Consider the following 23,906-nt stretch of genomic DNA (forward strand, 5'->3'; position numbering starts at 1 on the left):
ATTTTTCAAACAACATTTGCTCACTTTGTGTCCCTGTGACACATTGTGGTAATTCTTACAATATTTGAAACTTTTTCATTGTTATTCTATTTATTATGGTGATCTGTGATCAGTGTGTACAACTCACTGAAAGCTCAGATGATGGTTAGCCTTTCCTAGTACTTTTAATACTTAATAAAGTGGGCTTTTTAAAAATTTATTTATTTTCAGAGAGAGAGCATGAGCAGGGGAGGGGGCAGAGAGAGAGGGAAAGAGGGAATCCCAAGCAGGCACTGAACTGCCAGTGCAGAGTGTGACATAGGGCTTGAACTATGAATCTTGAGTCTGACTTGAGCTGAAATCAGGAGTCAGATGCTCCACCAACTGAGCCACCCAGGCACCCCAAGTTTATTTAGTTTTGAGAGAGAGAGAGAGAGAAAGAGGGAATGAGAGAATCCCAAGCAGGCTCCACGTTGTCAGCACAGAGACTGATGTGGGGCTCAGTCCCGTGAACCATGAGATCCTGATCTGAGCCAAAATCAAGAGTTGGATGCTCAACCGAGTCACTCAGATGCTCCAATAAAGTATTTTTAAACTAAGGGATGCACATTTGTGTTTTAGACATAATACTATTGTATACTTAGTAGACCACAGTACAGTGTAAACATAACTTTCACATGCACTGCGTAGCCAAAAAATGAATTTGACTCGCTTTATTGTGATATTTGCCTTATTATAGTAGTCTGGAACCAAACCTGCAATATCTCCAAGGCATGCCTGAATACAGTTATTACTGTTTTAACCTTGGCCCTGGGCTAACTAGGGTAAACCGCTCAGGCCCTTTTATTTCAGACACAGTTGGCCCCTTTGCTTATCTGCCCACCAAATACTTCCTGTGTGCCAGACAGGTGGTAATTGCTAAGGTCTGTCGAAGGAAAAGACTACCACTAAATACCTAAATAAAAAGCCAGATCTAATGCTGATTGAAGCACAGGCTTCTCCTGCAAAGCAAGGAGCTGATCTAGATAGCGTTTGGGAAGTGTGGAGTCCAGGGATTGGTGGACTTTGAGAGGCAGGCGTGGGTTGACGCCAGCTGTGGAAACCTGCTTGTTTCGATGGGAACGGTGTGAACTGGCTGGGTTTCAAAAGCATTTCTGGCTGACTTTCAGAAGTGTGTTCACTTGGGCAAGTTGCCATGGATTCATTAAACTGAAGCAAGCTGTCATTGATCCATGAAACCAGTTTAGAACTGGTTCTGGTGGTTACTTGTTGCTATAACCACAGAACATTTAATCTTTCCCTAGGAGTGTGGGAACTTCTTTATTTTCAGGTCTCTGCCTCCAAGAAAATCATCATCTATGCGGAGGATAGGCGTGGAGGCTACACACACATGCAGCATAACACAGAGGTGAAAAGCACAGGCTTCCTGTAAATCTGGGAGACTGGAGATACTTGCATTCCCTTCCGCTCCTTCCTGGATCTCCACCCAGATGATATTTAAGGGATTAAAAAAGACTTCAACCTCTGAGGAAGGAGAGAACTCGAGGGGAGACAGCAGAAGAACAGTTGAGAACTGTCAATCACAATCTGGAAGCCAAAAAGCCAGCTGGGCAATTACTAACTGATCCAGCAGACCAGAGAAAGCTGAAACCATATTGCCTGCAGAGAAGGAAGCCAAGAAGCAAAATCCTGCTTTAGGAGCCTGGAAAATCTCGGGCATTGCGGTGCCAGTTATCTCTGAAGGCAGGAGTGAGAGGTAGGGCTGAAACTGGAAAGATGGGGTGAAATTCTATAAATGAAGCAGTTAGGTTTCAAATCCCTTTTCACACCACAGGCAACCAAGCAACCCACCCTTGAGAGAAGGGAAAGGCATTGAACCAAGAGACTCCAACCAAGTTAAAGCAGAGTGGAAAAACAGGGAGCTCTGTGGAAAGAGGGGGACTCCGTGGAAATCATTATCTTGCAAAGTGAGATTCCAAAGCCACTTGCCCTGACTTGACTTCAAGGTAAAGAACTGGAGGGAGACCCTCTCGCTGGGGAAAACGAGCACTCCAGGAAAAAAGGACCTAGATGTGCTGACACATTTGCCAGGGAACGTCCTGAGGGAATGTCCCGAGAGAATAATTATGCAAAGAAGTCTACCACTTCCGCACACAGATTCTTCTTCTTGGTTTTAGTGTCTCACTCTTAACTATACACGAAGGTAAGAACTACCAGACATTTGAGGAAAGTCCACAAGCATGAAAATATAGAGAGAAACAGAAAAGAATTTGGAGGAGACTAAGACAGTAGAGGAATCAGAAAAACTAAGACACACAAGTAACGATGGCAGAGCAATAAAAGAAGTCTTGCATTCATGAAAAATGAGATTTTCTTAAAAAGCCATATTGAAAAGCAAAAAGCAATCTCTTGAAAATAAAAACTATGATAAAGATAAATCAATGGATAGAAATTGACTTAAAAAATCAATTAATGTCACATACTAGTTGTATGAGTTTGGGGGATGTTAAGCAACCTCCCTGTGTCTTAACTTCCTTTCCTATAAAACGGGGATAACGATGGTAACNACTGTGAGATCATGACCTGAGCAGAACTCTTGATGCTTAGCTTAACCGACTGAGCCACCCAGGTGCCCCAACTATTTTAACATATTAATGCAAAAACAGGTATCAGTTCGTTGTTTGGTTTTAGCACATAAATAAGCTTGTTTGAATAATTGCTACTTTTAAGTCATTAGTTTCTTAGAAAAATTAGTCTATATATACAATATAAACAACTTAGAGGGGTGCCTGGGTGGCTCAGTCAGTTCAGCATCCAACTTCAGCTCGGGACATGATCCTACGGTTTGTGGGTTCGAGCCCTGCGTGGGGCTCTGTGCTGACAGCTCAGAGCCTGGAGCCTGCTTCAGATTCTGTGTCTCTCTCTTTCTCTGCCCCTCCCCTGCTTGGGCTCTGTCTCTCTCTGCTTCTCAAAAATAAATAAACATTAAAAAAATTTTTTAAAAATAAACAACATGGAAAAGCATGTTATTAACTCAAAAGTTCTTTTATTTTATTTGTATATTAGAATTAAAATTTTTAGACAATAAACTATTTGTAAAAAACAAACAAACAAAACAAAACAACCAAAAAAAAGAATTAAAATTTTTAACGTTTATTTTTGAGAGAGAGAGAGAGACAGAGTGTGAGAGGGAGACACAGAATCTGAAGCAGGCTCCAGACTCTGAGCTGTCAGTATAGAGCCTGATGCAGGGCTCAAACCCACAAGCTGTGAGATCATGACCTGACCTGAAGTCAGATAGATGCTCAACCCGCTGAGCCACCCAGGTGCCCCTGTTTCTTTTCAAATGTTTATTTATCTTTTGAGAGCCAGGGAGAGCCCAGGGGAGGGGCAGAGAGAGAGGGAGATAGAGGATCCAAAGCAGGCTCTGTGCTAACAGCACAGAGCCCAATGTGGGGCTCGAACTCAGAACCATGAGATCATGACCTAAGCTGAAGTTGAAAGCATAACCTACTGAGTCACCCAGGTGCCACTTTAAGTTTATTTATTTTGAAAGACAAAGCATGTGCGCGTGCCTTCGTGGGTACTTGAGTGGGGGAGGGGAAAGGGCAGAGAGAGAGAGAGAAGGAGAGAGAGAGAGAGAAAGAGAGAGAGAGAGCAAATCCTAAGTAGGCTGCAGGCTGTCAGCAAAGAACCTGACTTGGATTTTGATGCCACAAACCATGAGGTTGTGACCTGAACTGAAATCAAGAGTCAACTGAATGAGCCACCCAGGCTCCCCTTAAAAGTACTTTTAAAACTAAATAATGAGTAATTATTTCTAAGGAAAAGAGAGCAATGGGAAATTCATGAAGCCTGCTGTCTCCTGTTTTACTTTTTCTTTTTTTTAAAGAATTAAAAAATTTTTAATATAGTTCCAATCAGTGTGGATTTCAGCTCATTCATTACTAAACCTGGTCAGGGATTGGTTCAGTTTCCCTGTCTTCTCTTTGTGATGAACAAGGTATAAAAGTGTCTGTTGTACCAAACTTTAAACTTCATATTTTCCTTATTAATTTTTTTTAAATATTTTATTTATTTTTGAGGGAGAGAGAGAGAGACAGCATGAGCAGGGGAGGGTCAGAGAGAGAAAGGGAGACACAGAATCCAAAGACAGGCTCCAGGCTCTGAGGTGTCAGCACAGAGCCCGACGCAGGGCTCGAACCCACGAACCCTGAGATCACGACCTGAGCCGAAGTCTGGACGCTTAACTGACTGAGCCATCCAGGCACCCCCATATTTCCCTTATTTTTTTTGACCTTGACAGATTTGGTGTCCTTCCATCTGGCTATGAGCAGAAAGTCCTTGATTTCCTGAATTTTATGAAGCATGGCTACAAGGCATGCAGAGTGGCAGGTTGGGGGTTGAATCCCATTCATTTTAAAAAGCTATATATTGGGGCGTCTGGGTGGCTCAGTCGGTTAAGCGTCTGACCTCGGCTCAGGTCATGATCTCATGGTTTGTGGGTTTGAGCCCCGCCTCGGGCTCTGTGCTGACAGCTCAGATCCTGGGGCCTATTTCAGATTCTGTGTCTCCCTCTCTCTCTGACCCTCCCCTGTTCACGCTGTCTCTCCTCTCTCAGAAATAAATAAAACATTAAAAAAATTTAAAAAAATAAAAAGCTTTATATTTAGTACCTTTCCCATGTGTCGAACACAACTAGGAGCTGGTATTTGTTTTCTTTCCATAATTTCACTTTGAAAAATATAAAAGTAACTGAAAAGTTTTTTAAAAAGTAGAGTTGTAAATTAAAGGTGAAGAAATCTCTCAAAAAGTAGAACAAAAAGAGAAAATGATGAAAAATAGGAAAGCAAATATAATTAGAAAATCAACCTAGGAGATACAATACCTGAATAATGGGAGAGAGGAGGAGAGAAATAAACAAATAAAAGACTAGATATATAAGATAGATGGAAAGAAGAAGTTATTGGAGAAATTATTTTATTTTATTATTTTTAAAAATTTGGGGCACCTGGGTGGCTCAGTCAGTTAAGCATCTGACTTTGGTTCAGGTCATGATCTCATGGTTTGTGGGTTTGAGCCCCATGTCAGGCTCTGAGCTGACAACTCAGAGCCTGGAGCCTGTTTCAGATTCTGTATCTCTTTCCCTCTCTGACCCTCCCCTGCTCACGCTGTCTTTCTCTCTCTCTCTCTCTCTCTCAGAAAAATAAAACATTAAAATCTTTTTAAAATTTATTTTAAATAATCTCTATACCCAGCGCAGTGGCTCAAATCATGACCTTGAGATCAAAAGTCACACACTGTTCTGACTGAGCCAGACAGGCTCTCCTTAGAGAAATTATTTTAAAAAATTGATAGGGCCCACTGAGTTCACCAAGGCACCTCATCCTGAAATTTTAGAACCCTTGGATAAAAAGATGATTATCAAAGCTTCTAGGTTGGGGCACTTGGGTAGCCCAGTCGTTAAAGCATCTGATTCTTGATTTTGGTTCAGGACGTTATCTCACGGTTTGTGAGTTCAAGCCCTGCATTGGGCTCTGTGCTGACAGTGTGGAGACTGCTTGGGATTCTCTCTCTCTCTCTCTCTCTCTCTTTCTCCCCGCCTTTCCCCTGCTCATGACTCTCTCTTGCTCTCTCTGTCTCTCAAAATAAATAATAAAAAAAACTAAATAAAAATCTTCTAGGTTGAAAAAAATCAAATATAAAGGATTCAAAATAATAATAGCATTGACTGTTCAATAGTAACACTGAAAGCCAGAAGACAATAGAAATGTCTTCAATATTCTGACTGAAAAATATTATCAACCTGGAATTATAAAGTAGGTGCTTTATCAATCACATAAAGGATATGTAATTGATAAAGTTTTCATCTCTAATAGTTCACCTTTCATGTTCCCTTTTTCAAAAAGTTCAGGAAAGGAAATCAAGAAAAGGGGTAATATAAGATCCAGAAAATAGAAAATTCATCACACACACGCACACATGCGCACAAAAGAGGCAAAGGGAACCCCCAGATGATGGTAAAGGTAAATCTCAGATAGCAGCACCAGGGAACCAACATTTCACGCAGGAGGCACCTGGAAATTTCTGAGAGGGAGATCTCGGCATTTATTGACGTAGAGACAACTGAGTGAGAGGTTAGGGATGGTATCGTGACTGAAAATTAATGAAGTCCTCGAAGAAAAAGTAAAACTCAAAAATATTTGTGTGTGTGTGAAATCTAGGCAAACAAAACCATGAGGCAATTTTAATTCCAAAGCTAGCACACACATGTGTATAAAGAAGAGAAATGTAATTGTAGTGCTCTACATGTAATTAGTCTACTACATAGCTCAGCTGTGCATGGCACACGGTACGTGCTTAATATGTTGGAGCTTTGTATTAATGTGCTAAGTGGTACAACAGAGAAATGTAGAAAGTTCCATAAAAACACTACTGGGGGCACCTGGGTGGCTCAGTCAGTTAAGCATCCAACTTCAGCTCAGGTCATGATCTCGTGGTTCATGGGTTTGAGTCCCATGTCTGGCTCTGTGCTGACAGCTCAGAGCCTGGAGTCTGCTTAGTGGATTCTGTGTCTCCCTTTCTCTCTGCCCTTCCCCTACTCATACTCTGTCTCTCTCTCGAAAATAAATAAACATTAAAAAAATTAAACACAACAAAACAAAAAACACTATTGAAAGTAGAGCTTAATTCAGTCAGAGGAGCTAGGAAAGGCTTCCTAGGAGTGGAGAGGCACCACTGGTCTGGGAAGGCTCAATAGAGTTTGACAGATGACAAGCAGGAAGGACATTCCAGGTGGAGAAAAGCATAAGCTGCCACATAGAGGTCTGAAATTATGTGCTAAAAAAAGAAAACGTGAGCCAAGGATTTATATTCTATCAAGCTGATTTTCAAGTAGAAAGGCTATAGACAAACTCTTATGGACTCAGAGAATATTGTTCCCATGAACTCTACCTACAGAATATGCTAGAAAATTAGCCTCAGATAATCAAAATGACTCAAGAGACCTTGACATAAACTCTGGCATTGCTCAGTAATAGCTCTGCATCACACAAAGAGAGATCACCAGACACGACATACTTCCCAGGGGAAGAGCACGGCACCACAGTGTCAAGAACATTGAGCCTACGTCTGATCATGATGGACACCCAAGGCTGGTGGAGACTAATTTAAGAAAACAGTTGGAAGCATTCAGATGCCTGGGTCCATAAGGAGAAGGAGGGAAAGGTGGAGTCATCCACGATAGTGTGAATTTTAGTGTACGTCACCTTCTAGTATTTAACGCAGCCCTGCTTATCTTTATACTGGTGCTGCCTTATGATGTCTCCTATGAGTTCTGAATCACACAATTCTGTCTGGCCTTCAATTTGGCTCTCAGATGCAGAAGTCTGAATTAATTATACTTCCCAGTTCTTAGCCCATCATCATCATTGGTCTGTGCAAGTTCCTTCTCTTGTTTTATTTATTCTCTCTTAACTTCACTTGCCACTTGCATCTCCTTCCTCTCCTAGAGCAAAGTGTTCTTCTATTTAATGTGGTTTTATTTCCCTGTATTGTTATTACAAAATATGTAGTTTTGTGTGCACATGGATTTTTGTTTACCAAAAATGTGCATCTATACAGCTTAGTCGTGGTTACTACGCTTTCAGTCCAGCCATGTTTCAGTGTACATCTGACCCGTTGCTTCTAATTGCTACACAGCCCTTTACATGTGCATCGATCACATTCTACTAACTGACTCTCCCAATGATGGGCACCTAGATTACCTCCCACTCACTGTTCCACAAATATTGATGCAATGAATGTCTTTGCATGTGTCCCTTTATGGACTTGAGATCAGTTTAGCACTGGACAGAGCTTAAATACTGCCCAAATGCTTATTTTATAATAACAAGTATTTAGTGAATGTTACTCTAGTACCAGGCACTGTTTTGGGTTCTAAGCATACAGTAGGAAACAAGATGGACAGTCTTTGATCTCAAACAGCTCACTTTGTAGTGTGAGGAAACTGAATAAACACATTTTTACAGGTAGTAAAAAGCTCTATGCATAATTAAAACAGTATGATGTGCTAATGTCAGGGTGGCTATTTAGATTACATAGATGAGAGTGGACATTAGAGTTAAGACCTGTATGAGAAGAAAAAGTCAGCTAACTGAAGAGTTTGGTTAAGAGCCTTCTAGGCAAAGGGCTTGGCGAGTGTAAGGGCCCTGAGGAGGGAATAATCTTGATGTACGGGGACACCAGCAAGGGGCCCAGTGTAGGTAGACGCAGAGCATGATAAGGAGTCTGCTGGGTGATAGGAATCAGGTATCCAGGCACAGCTTTAGCTGGGTCTTCTGCAAAACTATAATCAAGGTATCTTTGAGGGTTGAGCTCTTATCGAGGCTCATCTGAGGATTTACTTCCAAGCTCAGGAAGTTATGGAAGAATTCAGTGCCTTGTGGGCTGTTGGACTGAGGGCCTCCATCTCTTGCTGTCCACTGGAGATGGCCCTCAATTCCTCGCTCTGTGGGTCTTCCCATCATGGGTGTTTGCTTTCTCAAAGCCCGCAAGTGGAAGGGAGACTCCTAGCCAGATGTTTTACAAGTTATGCAATGTTATCAGGGAAGTGACATCTATCACCTTTGTTGTATTCTATTGGTTAAACATACGTCCAGGTCCCAACCACTCAAGCAAGGAGGATTATGCAAGCCATGAATACCAGAAGGCAGGGATCACGGGGGCCACCCTAGTGTGTGGCAGCCACAGTAAGGTTAGAGAGGTTAGGGGCGTGTTAATATCATGAGCGCTACTGCAAGTATGAAGTTTTTTCTAAGTGGGTGGAAAACTGTTCAGAGTTTTGAGCAGAGGATTATATCAGATTTAAAATGCCTAGGGGCGCCTGGGTGGCTCAGTCTGGTAAGCATCCAACTTGGGCTCAGGTCATGATCTCATGGTTTGTGGATTCGAGTCCCACGTCAGGCTCTGTGCTGACAGCTTGGAGCCTGCTTCCAATTCTGTGTCTCCCCCTCTCTCTCTGCCCTTCCCCTGCTCATGCTCTTTCTCTGTCTCTCACAAAAATAAACATTAAAAAATTAAAAAATAAATGAAATGCCTAAAAAGGAGGTACCTGGGTGACTCAGTCCATTAAGTGTCTGACCCTTGGTTTCTGCTCAAGTCATGGTCTTATGGTTTGTGGGATCGAGCCCTGTGCGGGGCTCTGTGCTGACAGCACTGAGTCTGCTTGGGATTCTCACCTCCCTCTCTCTCTCTCTGCCCTTAGCCCGCTCATATGCATGCTCTCTCTCTCTCTTTTTCAAAATAGGTAAATAAACATTTTTAAAAATGCCTAAATATTTCTCTGCTTCAGTGTTTAGGGTTGATTGTAGTGGGGCCAGTAGGCAAGCAAGAACTCCAGAGAGGCTCTTGCTGTATTCTAGATGACGGTAGCCTAGCTTAAGTGGTAGAATATTTTAGAAGGAAGTGGAAAGAATGGAGATATACCTTAGAGGTAAAGTTGATAGCTCTTCCTGACGACTTACTGTGTGGTTGTTACAGGCAAACAAAATAGTTGACCCAAGTATACAAATGCTATTGTTGAAAGACCCAGAATCAGAACTCTGCCTGTCTGGCTTTTAGGACAGGCCTTTTTCTACTATGACATTACACCCTTATAGATGCCATATATATATACTATAGTATACTATATGTGTACGGTACTATGCTATGTGTATAGTATATGTGTACTATAAGTGTACTATACTACACATAGTATAGTATATATAATATATATAGTACACATTTATATAGTACATATTTCTCTTCACCAACTCCCATTTCTTATCTTCTACCTCTCACTCCCCAAATTTTGCTTTTGACAGACATAGCACAGGTTGCTTTGAAGGGGAGGCAGTGATGCTGCAGCTTTAAAAGATGTTTTTGGTATTGGTAACATTAATATTGCTCGTAGTAAGTGGGGATAGCAAAAGCAATAGCCTCGGAGAAGAGAATATGCCTACTCCAGTACTGGAAAGAGACCTGCCGATTCTTACATGTAGCAGCTCTTGTGATGCACCTTCCACACATTTATGGAAGTCTGGACAGACTGAGCAATGCAAAGTGTGGGAAAGAGACTCCGTGCTGTCTTCTTGATGTGCACCCTCCTGACATGTGGGGTTTGTCTTATGAATGCTTTATGTAGTGCCCTGCTTCCTTTCCCTGGGCTGTCCTCATGGTCAAGAACTGTCATGGGATGTGTTCTTCCAACTCCGTACTAGTCTTCCAGAGTAGACAAGGTCATCAGAGTAGAAACCGTCTTCAGAGGAATAGCTACCAATTATTGAGTCTTTATTCCATGCCAAGCGATATGTTAAGTAGATCTACCAGCTCATTTAACCCCCAAACAACCTTGTGAATTCTTATCCCATTTTAGAGGTAATAAAACTAAAGTTGAAAGAAGCTGACCTACACTTTGCTAATGCTCTTACCTACCTGTGTATGAATGTAAATCTCTTTCTTAGAAAAAAAAAATTATTGAGGGCGCCTGGGTGGCTTGGTTGGTTAAGTGTCTGACTCTTGGTTTCGGCTCAGGCCATGATCTTATGGTTCATGATTTCTAGCCCCACATCTGGCTCTGCGCTGAAAGGGTGGAGCCTGCTTGGGATTTCTCTCTCCCTCTCTCTCTGCCCCTCCCCAGCTCTCTCTTTCTCTCTCTCTCTCAAAAAATAAATAAACATTAAAAAACATATTTAAAAAAAAAAAGAAATTGCATCAGTGGAGAAACATTTAAGTGAAATTCCTTTAGTCATTTCTCCTTCTGTGTGGTTAACTGGTTAATTGTTAGACATTTTGAAAAAACTCTTAGGAAGCTTTTAGTTTTTTATTTTTATTTTTTTCATGTTTTCAAATTTTATTTTATTTTTGAGAGAGAGACAGAGCACAAGTGGGGAAGGGGCAGAGAGAGAGGGAGACACAGAATCTGAAGCAGGCTCCAGGCTCCAGAGCCTGACATGGGGCTGGAACTCATGGATGGTGAGATCATGACCTGAGGTGAAGTTGGATGCTTAACCGACTGAGTTACCGAGGCACCCTATTAGGAAGTTTTTATTTATTTTTTTAATTTTTAAAAATATTTTTATTTATTTCTAGGAGAGAGAGACAGCGTGAGCAGGGGAGGGTCAGAGAGAGAGAGAGGGAGACACAGACTCTGAAATAAGCTCCAGGCTCTGAGCTGGCAGTCAGCACAGAGCCCGACGCGGGGCTTGAACCCATGAACCGCGAGATCATGCCCTAAGCGAAAGTCGGACGCTTAACCGACTAAGCCACCCAGGCGCCCCATAAAGAAGGACGTTTTTAAAAGTCTATATCTTTCAAAAAAATTTCCTGTTAAAATCAACATATTTATTTCCCTTTCTTCTCCATGGCCCAGGAATCATTGTTTTGCCCAGCCTACCAGAAGACAGTATCCATTCTCTTAGGATTCTTCCCGAGATTAAGGTAAATATTCTTATTTTTCAAATAGGTAAGGGGCGCCTGGGTGGCTCTTGATTTTGGCTAAGGCCATGATCTCACAACTTGTGAGATCAAGCCCCACGTCAGGGCTCTGTGCTGACAACATGGAGCCTGCTTGTGATTGTCTCTCCTTCTCTCTCTGACCCTGCTCTGCTCTCTCTCTCTCAAAATAAATAAATAAACAAACATTTTAAAATAGGTAATTCACTGAGTTTATTCTGGCACAGACAGCTGCTTTAAAGCTTTAATTAAAGCAGACTGGTTTTAAAGACATTAGTTTCCAATAGACTGAAAAATATCCACATTGTGATGAGCATGAAACAGATATAGGAACATTCGCATCAAGTAACAGGAAGTAGCTGAATCACTTCTGGGGAGGTGGAGCTTGGGTAAGCTCACCCACTTTTGCCTGATTTTGATTTCAAACAAACAAACAAAAATCCAAGGAAGACATTTCAAACTGGACAGCTGGGAAGGGACACCGGAAAGGCAAGTAGGAAAGTGACATAGAAAAAGGCAGCTAAGGAAAGGTACATTACTAAGCCAGCTACCTGGGGGAAACTCTGGGAGTTAATGCAACATATACACTCCAGAATTACTTCACTTGAGGGACAAAGGACCTGAAAGTCATGGGTGAGGGCTGCCCTGTGTGTTTGTGTGTATTAGCCGTGGGGTAATTTTCTGTGCATCTGACCTTCCCCCAGTCCCAAAAAGCACCTTCTGCAATTGGGGATGGGGAGGGTGGGCCCTCGGGCACAAGGGTGCAGATGCTGACAGTTGTAAATCACACTGACAAGTCTTTGGAATGAGAGCTGGGCACATGGCAAATGCTACCCATGTTAATGAGGGGGAAGATAAACAGGCCTCGTTGTATGTTGCGGATGGGAATCTAGATGTTACTGCTTTTATTGGGGGTGGGTTTGATTTGATTTGGAAACACCTATCAGAAGTACAACTGATTCAGTAATTCTGCTTTTAAGGCTCTGTCTGCCAGATACTAAAGAATGTGCAAAATGCTATATGGATAAGACTATTCATCACAGCATTGTTTGTAATGGCAAAAGGTTAGAAGTGCCCTTAAGATTCTTCACTAGAGGACTGGTTAACTTAACTGGTGCAACGATACATTTAAACAATGCAAAACTATGTTGGTTTGAAAGAGGAAGCTCCTTGTACAGGGATATGGGATGACTGCAAAGATATTCTGTCAGGAGAAAAAAGACCAAGGTGCAGCAGTATTTGTATGCAAACATTTGGCTTAAAAAGACAGTTGGTAGTGGGAGAATATATGTGTGGACTTATCATATATGCATGAAAGTCTACAGAAAGATACATGAGAAGCTGGGTGTCGTGGAGAAAGGGAAGTGAGGACAAGAGCGAAGGAAGACACCTTCTGCAGAGTGGCTGCACTGCACTAGCTATTCATAAGTAAAATTTAAATAATTTACAAAGAACAGTTTATCTTGAGGGCAGTAGGGAGCTACTGAAGTTTTGATCGCTGACTGATGGTAGAGGAGTGACACGATGAGACCTGTTACGACACACTGGCAGTTAGGCGGGATGCAGGGCAGAGGTAATGACTGAATAAAGTAAGAACGAAACTTTGGGGGGCGCCTGGGTGGCTTAGTCGGTTAAGCGTCCGACTTTCGCTTAGGTCATGATCTCACGGTTCGTGGGTTCGAGCCCCGCGTCGGGCTCTGTGCTGACTGCCAGCTCAGAGCCTGGAGCCTGTTTCAGTCTGTGACTCCCTCTCTCTCTGACCCTCCCCTGCTCACGCTGTCTCTCTCTCTCCTAGAAATAAGTAAAACATTAAAAAAAAAAAAAAAATTATAAAAAAAAAAGAACTAAACTTTGGTTCCCAAATGACAGGGAAGATTATTTAGCTGCTGACCTCTCAGACGGTGTACCTGAGTAGATGGGAGACTTGGTGTGAAGGTAATAATTAATGGCGTATCTGTTCTGTGCTTTCAGATTCTGGAGGTCTCTTTGGCATTTGTGAATCACAGCCAGCGTTTGTTTACCCATCTCCCGCAAGTCAGCTTGCCTGGAACTCACACATCTTATACTCACTCTCCGAGGAAGCCAGTATTTCCTCTGCCCTAAATCATCCCACGGCAACCAGAGACCACCACCTGCAGCCCAAAGCCTGCTGAAATTATTCAGACCAACCAATCCTAAAACATTTACTTTACTCTGCCTTGTCTTTCCCGCAGAAGCCCCAGCTATGGCCCTGACCTTATGCCTTCCCCTCACTCCTGCTTCCGCCTCCTCACCAAAACCTGATGCATCCCATGTGGCCCTGTGTGTTGTGACAGGGACCCTCCGCTTGGGAAATGGTAAGTAACACAGTTCTTCTTTCAATGGCATTGACCTCTCTGTGTTGTCATGCAGTCACCTCTGTAAATTAAAACCCCTAAGGTACAAATGAGACAGTATCTAATTTTGGATAATAGACCTTACTTGGGGCAAATTTTTCATTCTAGAAGAATGCAAAGTATCTCAGACTGTTTTCGAGTCTAACCGCTCCCTAGGAAATTTGAGAATCTGAAATAAACAGAGAAAATCAGTGATGTAAAAAAAAAAAAAAAAATGGAGACAACAAGATTGCTTTGTTTGTGGTCCAGTGACAGAATTAAACCCAGGTGGGAGAAGGGTTCCTGAGATAAGAAAGAATAAAAGACCCAGGAACCAATGAATTCTACTGTCTGGCAGCTATGACAGTTTGTATGCATGAAACAGTTCACTTCCCCAGGGGAGTCTCCATGGTGAGGGCTTTGCTTTGCTTTCCACACTTCTAATGCTCTCTGCCATTAGAGTATATAAATTTCCACTTATGACAAAACTAAAACCAGAGTCCTGAAAACATACACACACATGCACCAAAAAATGAAACAGGGATGCCTGAGTGGCTCAGTCAGTTAAGCGTCCGACTCCTGATTTTGGCTCAGGTCATGATCGTCTCATGGTTTGTGGGATCGAGCCCCACATCAGGTTCTGCACTGACAACATGGAGCCTGCTTGGGATTCTCTCTCTCCCTCTCTCTGTTCCTCCCCCGCTCACATGCACTCTCTCTCAAAAATAAATAAATAAACCCAAACAACTTTATTAGGCTAAAATCCACACACTGTATGTGTCAGTTTTTTAGGGTTGCTATAACCAATTCCCACAAACGAAGTAGCTTCAATCAACAGAAATGTATTCTCTCACAGTTACAGAGTCTAACAGTCCAAAACCATGGTGTCAGCAGGGCCAAGATCCCGCTACAGGTTCAGGGGAAGAATCCCTCCTAGTCTCTTCCTAGGTTCTGGTGGCTGTCGGTAATCCTTGGTGTTCTTTGCGTTGCAGTTGCAGGGTTTCAATCTGTCTGTCTTCATATGGCCTTCTTTCCCCCTTTATCCTCTGTGTCTTCAAATGTCTCTCTTCTAACAAGGGCACCAATCATTGGATTTAGGGCTCACTTCATCCAGTATGACCTTAACTTAACTTGATTACATCTGCAAAGACCTTATTTCCACGTAAAGTCACACTCTCAGGTATTAGCGGTTAGGACTTCAACAGATCTTTGTGTGGACACAAATCAACCTATAACACCATACAATTCGCCCATTTAAAGCTTACAATTTAGGGGGTGCCTCGGTGTCTCAGTCGGTTAGGCATCCGACTTCAGCTCAGGTCACGAGCTTGTGATCCTGACTGTTAACAGTTTTCTTTTTTAATTTATTTCTGAAAGAGAGAGGGAGAGAGACAGTGTGAGCAGGGAAGGGTCAGAGAGACGGGGAGATACAGAATCTGAAGCAGGCTCCAGGCTCTGAGCTAGCTGTCAGCACAGAGATGGAAGTGGGCCTCACACCCACAAATCATGTGATCATGACCTGAGCTGAAATCGGATGCTTAACCCACTGAGCCACTCAGGCACCCCAGTAGTGGTTGTCTTTAGAGAGAGTAGTTTTTAGGTCTGGGGAAACTTTCTATCTCACTTGCTATACAGAATAAATACATGCTATAAACAAGAGAGGGAAATCTCCTCTAGCTTTTTCTATGCATATTTAATTAAACACTTTGTAAAATCACTATTGTACTAAATAATGTTTATATCATGTTATTATTCTGCCTTTTTAAAAACTTCAGAGGCACCTGGGTGGCTCAGTTGGTTAAGCATCTGACTTCAGCTCAGGTCATGATCTTGTGGTTCGTGCGTTCAAGCTCAGCATTGGGTTCTGTGCTGACACCTCCAAGCCTGGAGCTGCTTCAGATTCTGTGTCTCCCTCTCTCTCTGTTCTCTCCCACTCATGCTCTGCCTCTCTCTCTCAAAAATAATAATAAAACATTAAAAAATAAAACTTCACATGTTATTTGAATATTCCCAAAAAAAGATTATTTGGGGGCATGTGGGTGACTCAGTTGGTTAAGCATCTGACTTCAGCTCAGGTCATGATCTCATGGTTCATGGGTTTGAGTCCCACATTGGGCTCTCTGCTGTCAGCAGAGCTGGCTTCAAATTCTCTGTCCCCCTCTCTCTCTGCCTCTCCCCTACTCCTGTTCTTACTCTCAAAAAATTTTTTTTAAATTAAAAAAAAGATTATTGGTACTGCCTGAATTATAATTCATGGATCAGAGTCAACTTGTTTAGCTAATATTCTATCACCGAATGCCTGATTTGCTGTTTACAATTTTTCATCACTTACGGAGCATCTGCGTGACTCACTCAGTTGAGCTTATGACTCTTGATTCAGCTCAGGTCATGATCTCACGGTTTAAGATCAAGCCCCACGGCAGGCCCTGTGCTGACAGCTTGGAGCCTATTTGGGATTCTCTCTCCTCTGTCTGCCCCTCCCCCACGCTCTCTCTCACACACAGAAAAATGAATAACTTAAAAAAAATGCTGTAATCAGCATTTTTATCACTAAATTTTTGTCTATATCCTTGATTATTTCCATAGGTGAAGTTCTTAAAATAAGGACTATTGGGTCAAAAGACATGACTGTTTTAAGATGTTTTATTCACAGGATTGAATGCCTTTGAAGACATAGTAATATTGAATTATTTATTCTTTTTAGCTTCAATTATGCTAGTGTAATTGCCTAAAATTTCTGTATTTTCTATGGAAGTAGCAAGGAAAAGGGGTGAAAGACTTGGAATGACTGTTGCTCTCGTAGGCAGGAGACTTAGATTCTTTAGGTTCTCAGAAAACTCTCAAATGCCTAGAAGCTTTACTTACCTTATCTTTAAGATAAAGGAGGGGGTTCACAGCCCTAAAATTCTCTAGTTCTCCTCAGGCTCCTCAGACAGGCCACCTCATGTCTCCCTCAGGAGATGTGGGGCTCTGTACTGTCAGCAAAATGAAGATATCTCAGTGGAGGATATGTTTTCATGGTCCCTTACCAAGAGAGATGCTTTTTCTTTTTCTTAAAGATTTTATTTATTTATTTACTTTTTAAAAATATTTTATTTATTTCTAGGAGAGAGAGAGAAAGAGAGAGCGTGAGCAGGGGAGGGTCAGAGAGAGACGGAGTCACAGACTGAAACAGGCTCCAGGCTCTGAGCTGGCAGTCAGTTCGAGCCTGACATGGGGCTCGAACCCACGAACCACGAGATCATGACCCAAGCAAAAGTCGGACGCTTAACCAACTAAGGCACCCAGGCGCCCCTAAAGATTTTATTTTTAAGCTATCCCTATATCATGGGGCTTGAACCCACAACCCCGAGATCAAGAGTTGCATGCTCCACTGACTGAGCCAGCCAGGTGCCCCAAGATATGCTTTTTCACAGATGAACTAAAGTCCTTAAAAACACTGTTAAGCAAGTATTATTATCTCTGTCTTATAGCTCAAGGATCGGAGGCCCAGAGAATTTGGGTAACTTGCCCAAGATCACTCAACTAGGTCACTCCTGGCAGATGTTAGAATGAGCTCCAATTCTGTGTGGCTCCAAAGTCTTGGCTGTTACCACTTTACAATATCTGGAAGTTGGACAGAAATTGTATATTTATGGGCTTGATATTATTGACCACACACACATTCACAAACTCTACACCAATCATTTCTTTCCTAAGAATTTATTTATTTATTTATTTATTTATTTAGCAATCTCTACACCCTGCGTGAGGCTCGAACTCATGGTTCTTCTAAGGATGGTTATGCTAGTCACGTTAGGTTAATGTAGCTTCATGCTGTTGTGTGTTCCTCTGACTGGGCCAACCAGGCACCCAGAGAATTTTTATTTCAAAGGGACTTAATGGTGAAGAACTACTCATGCATGAATTCCAATACCAGAAAAACAGTATAAACAAAACCACTGGGAATGCGGTACTATAACTTTATGGGTAAAAAAGAAAAAGCCCACAAGAATATTCACCTTAGAAGGTGCAGGAATTCTCTCAAAAATGCCTCAAACTATGGCAACTCTTTGTCCTACCTGAAGTCTATATCGGCCAGTCCTTTATAAGTTTGTCTCCTCAAATACTTGAAAAGACGCCTAGTGAATCTGCAAGCATGTGAAGGTGCAATTTTTATTTTTTATTTAATTTTATTTATTTCATTTTACTTATTTTAAGTAGGCCTCATGCCTAGCGCAGAGCCCAACACAGGGCTTGCATTCATGACCCTGAACTGAGATCATAAGTCAGACACTCAACCGATGGAGCCACCCAGGCGCCCCAAATGTGTGATATTTGAAACAATTTTACTATGTTAACTGTTCCTTGAGAATCTCTCTTTCTCAGTCTTCTTATTATTTTTCTTGGTTCCCCTCCCCTTTTTTCCTCCACGTTAACACTTTACAAAGCCCTGTAGAGCCACTAGGAAGCAGATTTCTATCACCTATAACAAAACATCTAAGATTACTTCTAAGATCATTTCTTGTATCTCCCCTCACATGCCAGCACCTTCAGCATCCTTTGGTGAATGAATCTTTCCAGTCTCAACAACATGAGGCTACATTAACTTTAAGTGACTACAATGTAAGCATCCCTGGAGGAAACATACATTTGCCAGACAGTCTTTAAAACCTTTACATTTTCAAGGGTTGTAAAATTTGGCTGTTTTTACAGAAATCAAACTGTCCATCATAAGTCTTTAGTATTTTTGTCTATTTTCTTGACTTAGTTGTTTTTGCTATTTATTCCTGTAGCTTTTACTGCATTCCTGCTTAGTGCCAGGAGAGCGTGGGCTGTATTTGTCTTGTTCACCATTATATCTCTATCACCCAAAACATAGCAGATGCCCAATAAATATGTCCTCTGTCTACCACCTACTTATTGAGATATAACTGATATATAATGATAAATACTTGTTGAATGAATAAATCTATGTGTTCTTCCTCTATTGATTTGAAACACTTTTTTTTTTTTAAATCACATTTTACATACGGTATTTTTTTGCTAAGCTTGGAGGGACTTACCACAAATACTGCTTCATAGCTGGCAAGACAAATCAAGGTGCTGTAGAAAACAGGGAGTGGGGGAGAGGAAAACAGATGATAAATTTGTGCTTTGGGCACGTCCTTTTTTTTTTTTGAAAAATTTTATCAGTTTGAGAGAGAGAAGGGGAAGAGCATAGAGAGAATCCCAAGTAGACCCCCATGATCAGTGCACAGAACCTGATATGGGGCTAAAACTCACAAACCATGAGATCATGACCTGAGCTGAAATCAAGAGTCAGACACTTAACCGACTGAGCCACCCAGGTGCCCCTGGGCATGTCCTTCTAAAATAAGCCAGATTTACTAGCTTAAAAGATCTTCTCCAGCAGGAAAGGCTTTTTTTCTGAATCACTTTTCAAATTTTTTCAGAAGACATTACTGCAGCATTGTCTACTGAGATACAATCTCCTACAAATGTTATGTTATGCTTTTATAGACTGTACCTTACTGGACTTGAAGTTTAATTATTTTTGTTTTTGTATTCTTTTTCAGTTCACTTTCTGAAGCCATTTTGGGAAATAAATCCAAACAGGTTTATTCAAAATTATTCCATTTAATTTAGGGCCGATGGCCAGATCCATCTGACCCAGGAGTTAGTTTTTTTCCTGGTCAGTGAGAAGGCAAATATTTCATGATTAATATGACTGAAATAAAACTCTTAGGTATTAATTAGTTCAGGCTACAACGGTTGCTACACCAGTCATAATCTCTGGTGTAACTTTGTGCCTTCTCATTGATCTAAAAGTGTGTCCTTCACTTTTTTTTTTTTATAACTGTGTCCAGTTTTTTGTTTCCCTTCATGTTCAACAGCTTCTGTTCTCTCCAGTTATAAACAATGAAACAAATGGACAATGTAATATTTGTCTGACCGTCAAGGTCACACCTGGGATTCAGAGATTCAAAGCTAAAATGCAACATTAAGGTACATTACTTCAGGAGGGGCTGAAAAGAACACAGATAATAGTAGCAAAATACTGTATCAAGACATGTTAAAAATCATAATTTTGGTGTGGGTTTGGCTAACACTTTTTAAACTGGACCTTTGTTTCCTTGATTATACTTCTGGGTTTTCTCTATTCTTTTCTTGCCAGTCTAAATACATCTTATCAGAGCCTCAGGGACAGGAGCTAAACCAATTCTATGTCGTGTAATAGCTGCACACATGTTGGGGCCCAGATGTTGCTGGGTGTTTTTCCCCCCTCTCTTGTTTGTTAAACACCATGCCTTCCTTCAGAAACACTGATGGGTTCCCAGCCTTTTCTCTTGATTTTATGCAACCTTACCAAGATTTTTATCAGCCTTTTCTCGGAGTGCCAACAAATCCATCTGCTTCAAAGCAACAAATGACACAGCCTAAATAAACAATCTTACGTTGAGGGCTGCGGAATCACTCACTCCGTGTTTATGGCAATGCTGATTCGGGACATTCTGCTCTCAAAGGCTGAGTCCTTTCGGAAGAACAGTGATTTCCCCCATCCTACCACGAAGGATGGGATCTGGCGGGCAAAAGCACGCCAGCGTTTCAAGAGCGCCCACCTAAACGACCAGAGAAACTCAAGCTCATTTCACCAGCAATTCCACAAAGGGCGCGCCGCCCTATTCGGAAGATCGAAATCACCTGCTCAAGGTCCCACATCCTCTCGTTACCGCATGCAATCAGCAGGGTTAGGCAGGGCCGCTGGGTCTACCGCCCGTTGGCTCCGGCGACACACCGGGCCCACCTGGTACCCTGCAATCTGCGCAACCGCGGGTAGAACGCGCCCTCTCGCGACCGACTTCCCGCCGCAGCCCGGCCTGGAACAAACGCCCTCCGGGGCCGGCGACCTGCGGCGGNCGCGGTGAGCTGGAAGGGCAGCCTGGCATCCCCGGGACGGGGCAGCCGAGGGCAGGTGGCCCGTGCATTTTCCTCCAGGTCGGCCTCCTCAGAGGCACCTGCAGAAGGGGCCGCAGCCTGGTGCCTGGGCGTCCGGAGGCTGCGGGAAGGGCGGGGGTCGGTGCCCTCGGGGCGCGTAAGTGACCACCCAATAGAGGCGACTCTGGCGCGGGCCCCTGCGGGGACTGAGGGTCAGCGCTGGCGTGCACGGGGCCTGTTCTGCCCTTGCTGTGGGGTGCTCTGTAAGGGGATGCGCCGGGGTGAAGGTTGCGGGTTGCGAGGACCTCTGACCAGGGCGGTGTTAAGGCTCGCGGGGATGAGCCTTGACAGCGGTGCGGTGTGAGTGGTTATGGGTTAGTCTAAACAGAACGGAAAATCAGTCGGGGCGCTCGCAAGTACCTCGCTACGAATGTCCAGCAGTGACGGACTTGCCCTGTAGGCCCCAGAGCAATCAAAGGGAAGTTAAGGGGTCTTGTTCAAGAAGCTACTTCTCATTTAGTGAATGAGGCTCTAAAAGAATTGTGTGTTCGGGATTTTTCTTTGAAATAGCTTTGCTTATGGTTGGGTTTGGGGCTAGTGGTGAGGGTAACTTAAAGAGGTTCCAAAGGCTGCCTTAAGGCCCTAATTGGGGAGAGCTTATTTTTTGTGTGTCATCATTTGACCATAGAAATCATTCAGAATGTGGATTGCCCTTACAAGAAGAGAGGAGCTCCGAAGCCGTTGCTTGATTTAGTAGTTCTTCCTATGTGGAAAGTTGAGTTTCTGGAAACATCCCCCATATTGTTAGATTTTGCCTATGTAAAAGCGCTAGTGCTTGGCACTAATCTCCTTAAAAGTAGTAAGATGGAAACACAGTACCTAGCATCACTGGGTTTTGAGCTCACTTCTTTGGAAGATAATTTTGAGGGAGTGGGTCTAGAGTTTTCAGGGAAGTTCAAGTTTCCATATGTCCCTCTATAGTCTTAATTTACTTTTACACTTAACTTTTTTTTTCCTTTCTTCCTTCCTTCAGCTTCATCTGTTTCAATGGTGCAACTCTCTTCATCTCCTTTTGGTTACCAGTCACCTTCAGGCCATTCAGAGGAGGGAAGAGAGGGGAATATGAAGTCAGCCAAGCCCCAAGTGAACCACAGTCAGCATGGGGAAAGCCAGCGGGCCATGAGCCCTTTGCAGTCTGCTCTCAGTTCTGCTGCCTCTCCTTCCCAAGCATATGAGACATATATTGATAATGGACTCATATGCCTTAAACACAAAATTAGAAACATCGAGAAAAAGAAGGTAACTTTTTCCCCTCCCATCCTGTGTATGTACCATCTTGAATAAGGGCTGGGAACTGGCATTTTTTGCTTTCTGTTCGGGCTCAGAGGTATTCTTTCCTAAAAGATTTACCTAACTTAGGGATTTAACTGGCTCAAAACATACAAGCAGGTTAAATATTGGGTATATTAAGCATTTTCTGTTTGATTTCTCAACATAATAAAAATATTCTTGACAGTAAAATGATTATGCGTGCTGCTGTTGAAATACTTGAGGAGCCAGCAACTCTCAGATTAATTCTTTGAGTGTAGTATTAATGTTTCTTTTCATAGATGAGTAATAGCCTGATTTTTTTTTTAGCTTGTTTTCCTTGTGACTTTCTGCAGCAGTTGATATTGCAGTAAAGCTGCTGCAGTCATTGGAAGCTTTAGCGATAGGAGAGCCAGAAAATGTTTTAGCACTAATTTTTGTGTTGCTAGGTGTTAGTTTAAGGTTGGTAGGTGAACATCGTAGAAAGCCTTATAAAGAGACACAAGTTATAATCAGCCTAACGTTACAGTAAATGCTGATGTAAAGATCCAAATCATTATTTCCTGAGTCATGTAGCCTGTGAAACAGTGCTGCACGTTGCTTTGTTGTGTCATGATTCTCTTTTGCTTGTGATAGTAAGGTGAGTGATTGACTGTCTGGACCTGGGAACACTTAACGTATTTTTATTCCAGGATCTAGTTCAACCATTGGAAAGTTGATTTTAATGGAGGAGTTTGAAGAGATTTTTAAGAGTCTGGTNGTAGCAAAGGTAGGGAAGAAAGACCAGTTACTAGTAGCTTCTCTGTAACCCTAGCTCTCATCAGTTGTTTTTTGAATGCATGCAGTTGATCACAAGTGTGATAAGGTGAGTGTGCCTGGGTCAGCACAAATTCCCTGCCACTATGGGAAACTGGTCAAAGCAGGATCTATTCAAAGCAGGATCTATTGGTGTAGCCTCATTAATGTCTTCTTCCCAGGTGGAGGAACTACATATGTGTGTATACTTCTACGCTCTAGTTGAACTATAGTACCTTTTTAATTTTGAATGCTTATCTGGTCAGTACCAATGCTTTTGTTTCAAGCTTCTGGAAAAGCAATTTAAAGCTATAAAGCCAATATGAAAGGAGCCTAAATGTTGCTTTTAGAATAGCGTAGTGGGTCATGTCACAATAAATGCAATTTCTCACGTATTTACTGAAATATGAAACAATATGAAAAATTTTGAGATAAGGCTATTATAAAGCTAGGGAATATATCACGTTTCTACACTTCCACGCAGTTTGCTATTGGACAAACGCCACATAACTCAACAGGTAAGTAATAGTTTAAGCATGAGGGTAGAACAGGATTTCTTAGCCTCAACACTATTGACGTTTTTGTGCCAGATAATTCTTTGTTGCAGACAGGGTGTGTGTGTATGGGGGGCTATCCTGTGGATTGTAGGATGACTGCAGCATCCTTGGGTTCTACTCATAAGATGCCAGTAGCACTCTCCATCTCCTTCCCATCCTCCAAGTAGTGACAACCAAGAATATCTTCATATACTGCCAGAAGATCCCTGGGGTTCAAAATTATCCCTGATTGAGCACCACTGGGGTAGGGGCATACGATTAAGTAGTCTCTGTGTATTAAGTAGTCTGATTATAAGTAGAGTCTGTGAAGAGAAGAGACTTTTATTACTGCCTAATTTTTCTAATTCCAGACTGATGTTGATGGTGATATTTTTTTCCCCGGCTGGACCTTCTCTTATAGTTGCTACGTGCCTTGTAGTAAACTGGTATTCTTACAGTTTGAAAGCTCACTTCAAGAATTTTGTTTTCATAAGAAACAGTCCGGTATTTATGTTTTCCAGAA

The 23,906-nt window shown here is 42.2% G+C and overlaps 1 protein-coding gene and 1 long non-coding RNA gene across 2 annotated transcripts in view; one reads left to right on the forward strand and one right to left on the reverse strand.

Annotated features, from left to right (window-relative positions):
• Window positions 1-14,587: 14,587 nt before the first annotated feature.
• Window positions 14,588-20,718, reverse strand: LOC144240262 (uncharacterized). The gene is made up of 3 exons (XR_013337659.1): window positions 20,511-20,718; window positions 18,872-18,911; window positions 14,588-15,196 (listed from the first exon to the last, which is right to left on the reverse strand). It is a non-coding gene; the product is annotated as an uncharacterized LOC144240262 (long non-coding RNA).
• A 1,024-nt stretch (window positions 20,719-21,742) lies between these two features.
• CAPRIN2 (caprin family member 2) overlaps window positions 21,743-23,906 on the forward strand; it is a 44,443-nt gene continuing 42,279 nt past the window's right edge. Inside the window, exon 1 of the mRNA XM_077774440.1 lies at window positions 21,743-22,043. Coding sequence (XP_077630566.1) covers window positions 21,792-22,043 — 252 coding nt within the window. The 5' untranslated portion in view covers window positions 21,743-21,791. The remainder of the gene's footprint in view (window positions 22,044-23,906) is intronic.

Source organism: Crocuta crocuta, unplaced genomic scaffold (genome assembly GCF_008692635.1).
Source record: "Crocuta crocuta isolate KB4526 unplaced genomic scaffold, BGI_CrCroc_1.0 scaffold176, whole genome shotgun sequence".
NCBI classification, from domain to species: domain Eukaryota; kingdom Metazoa; phylum Chordata; class Mammalia; order Carnivora; family Hyaenidae; genus Crocuta; species Crocuta crocuta.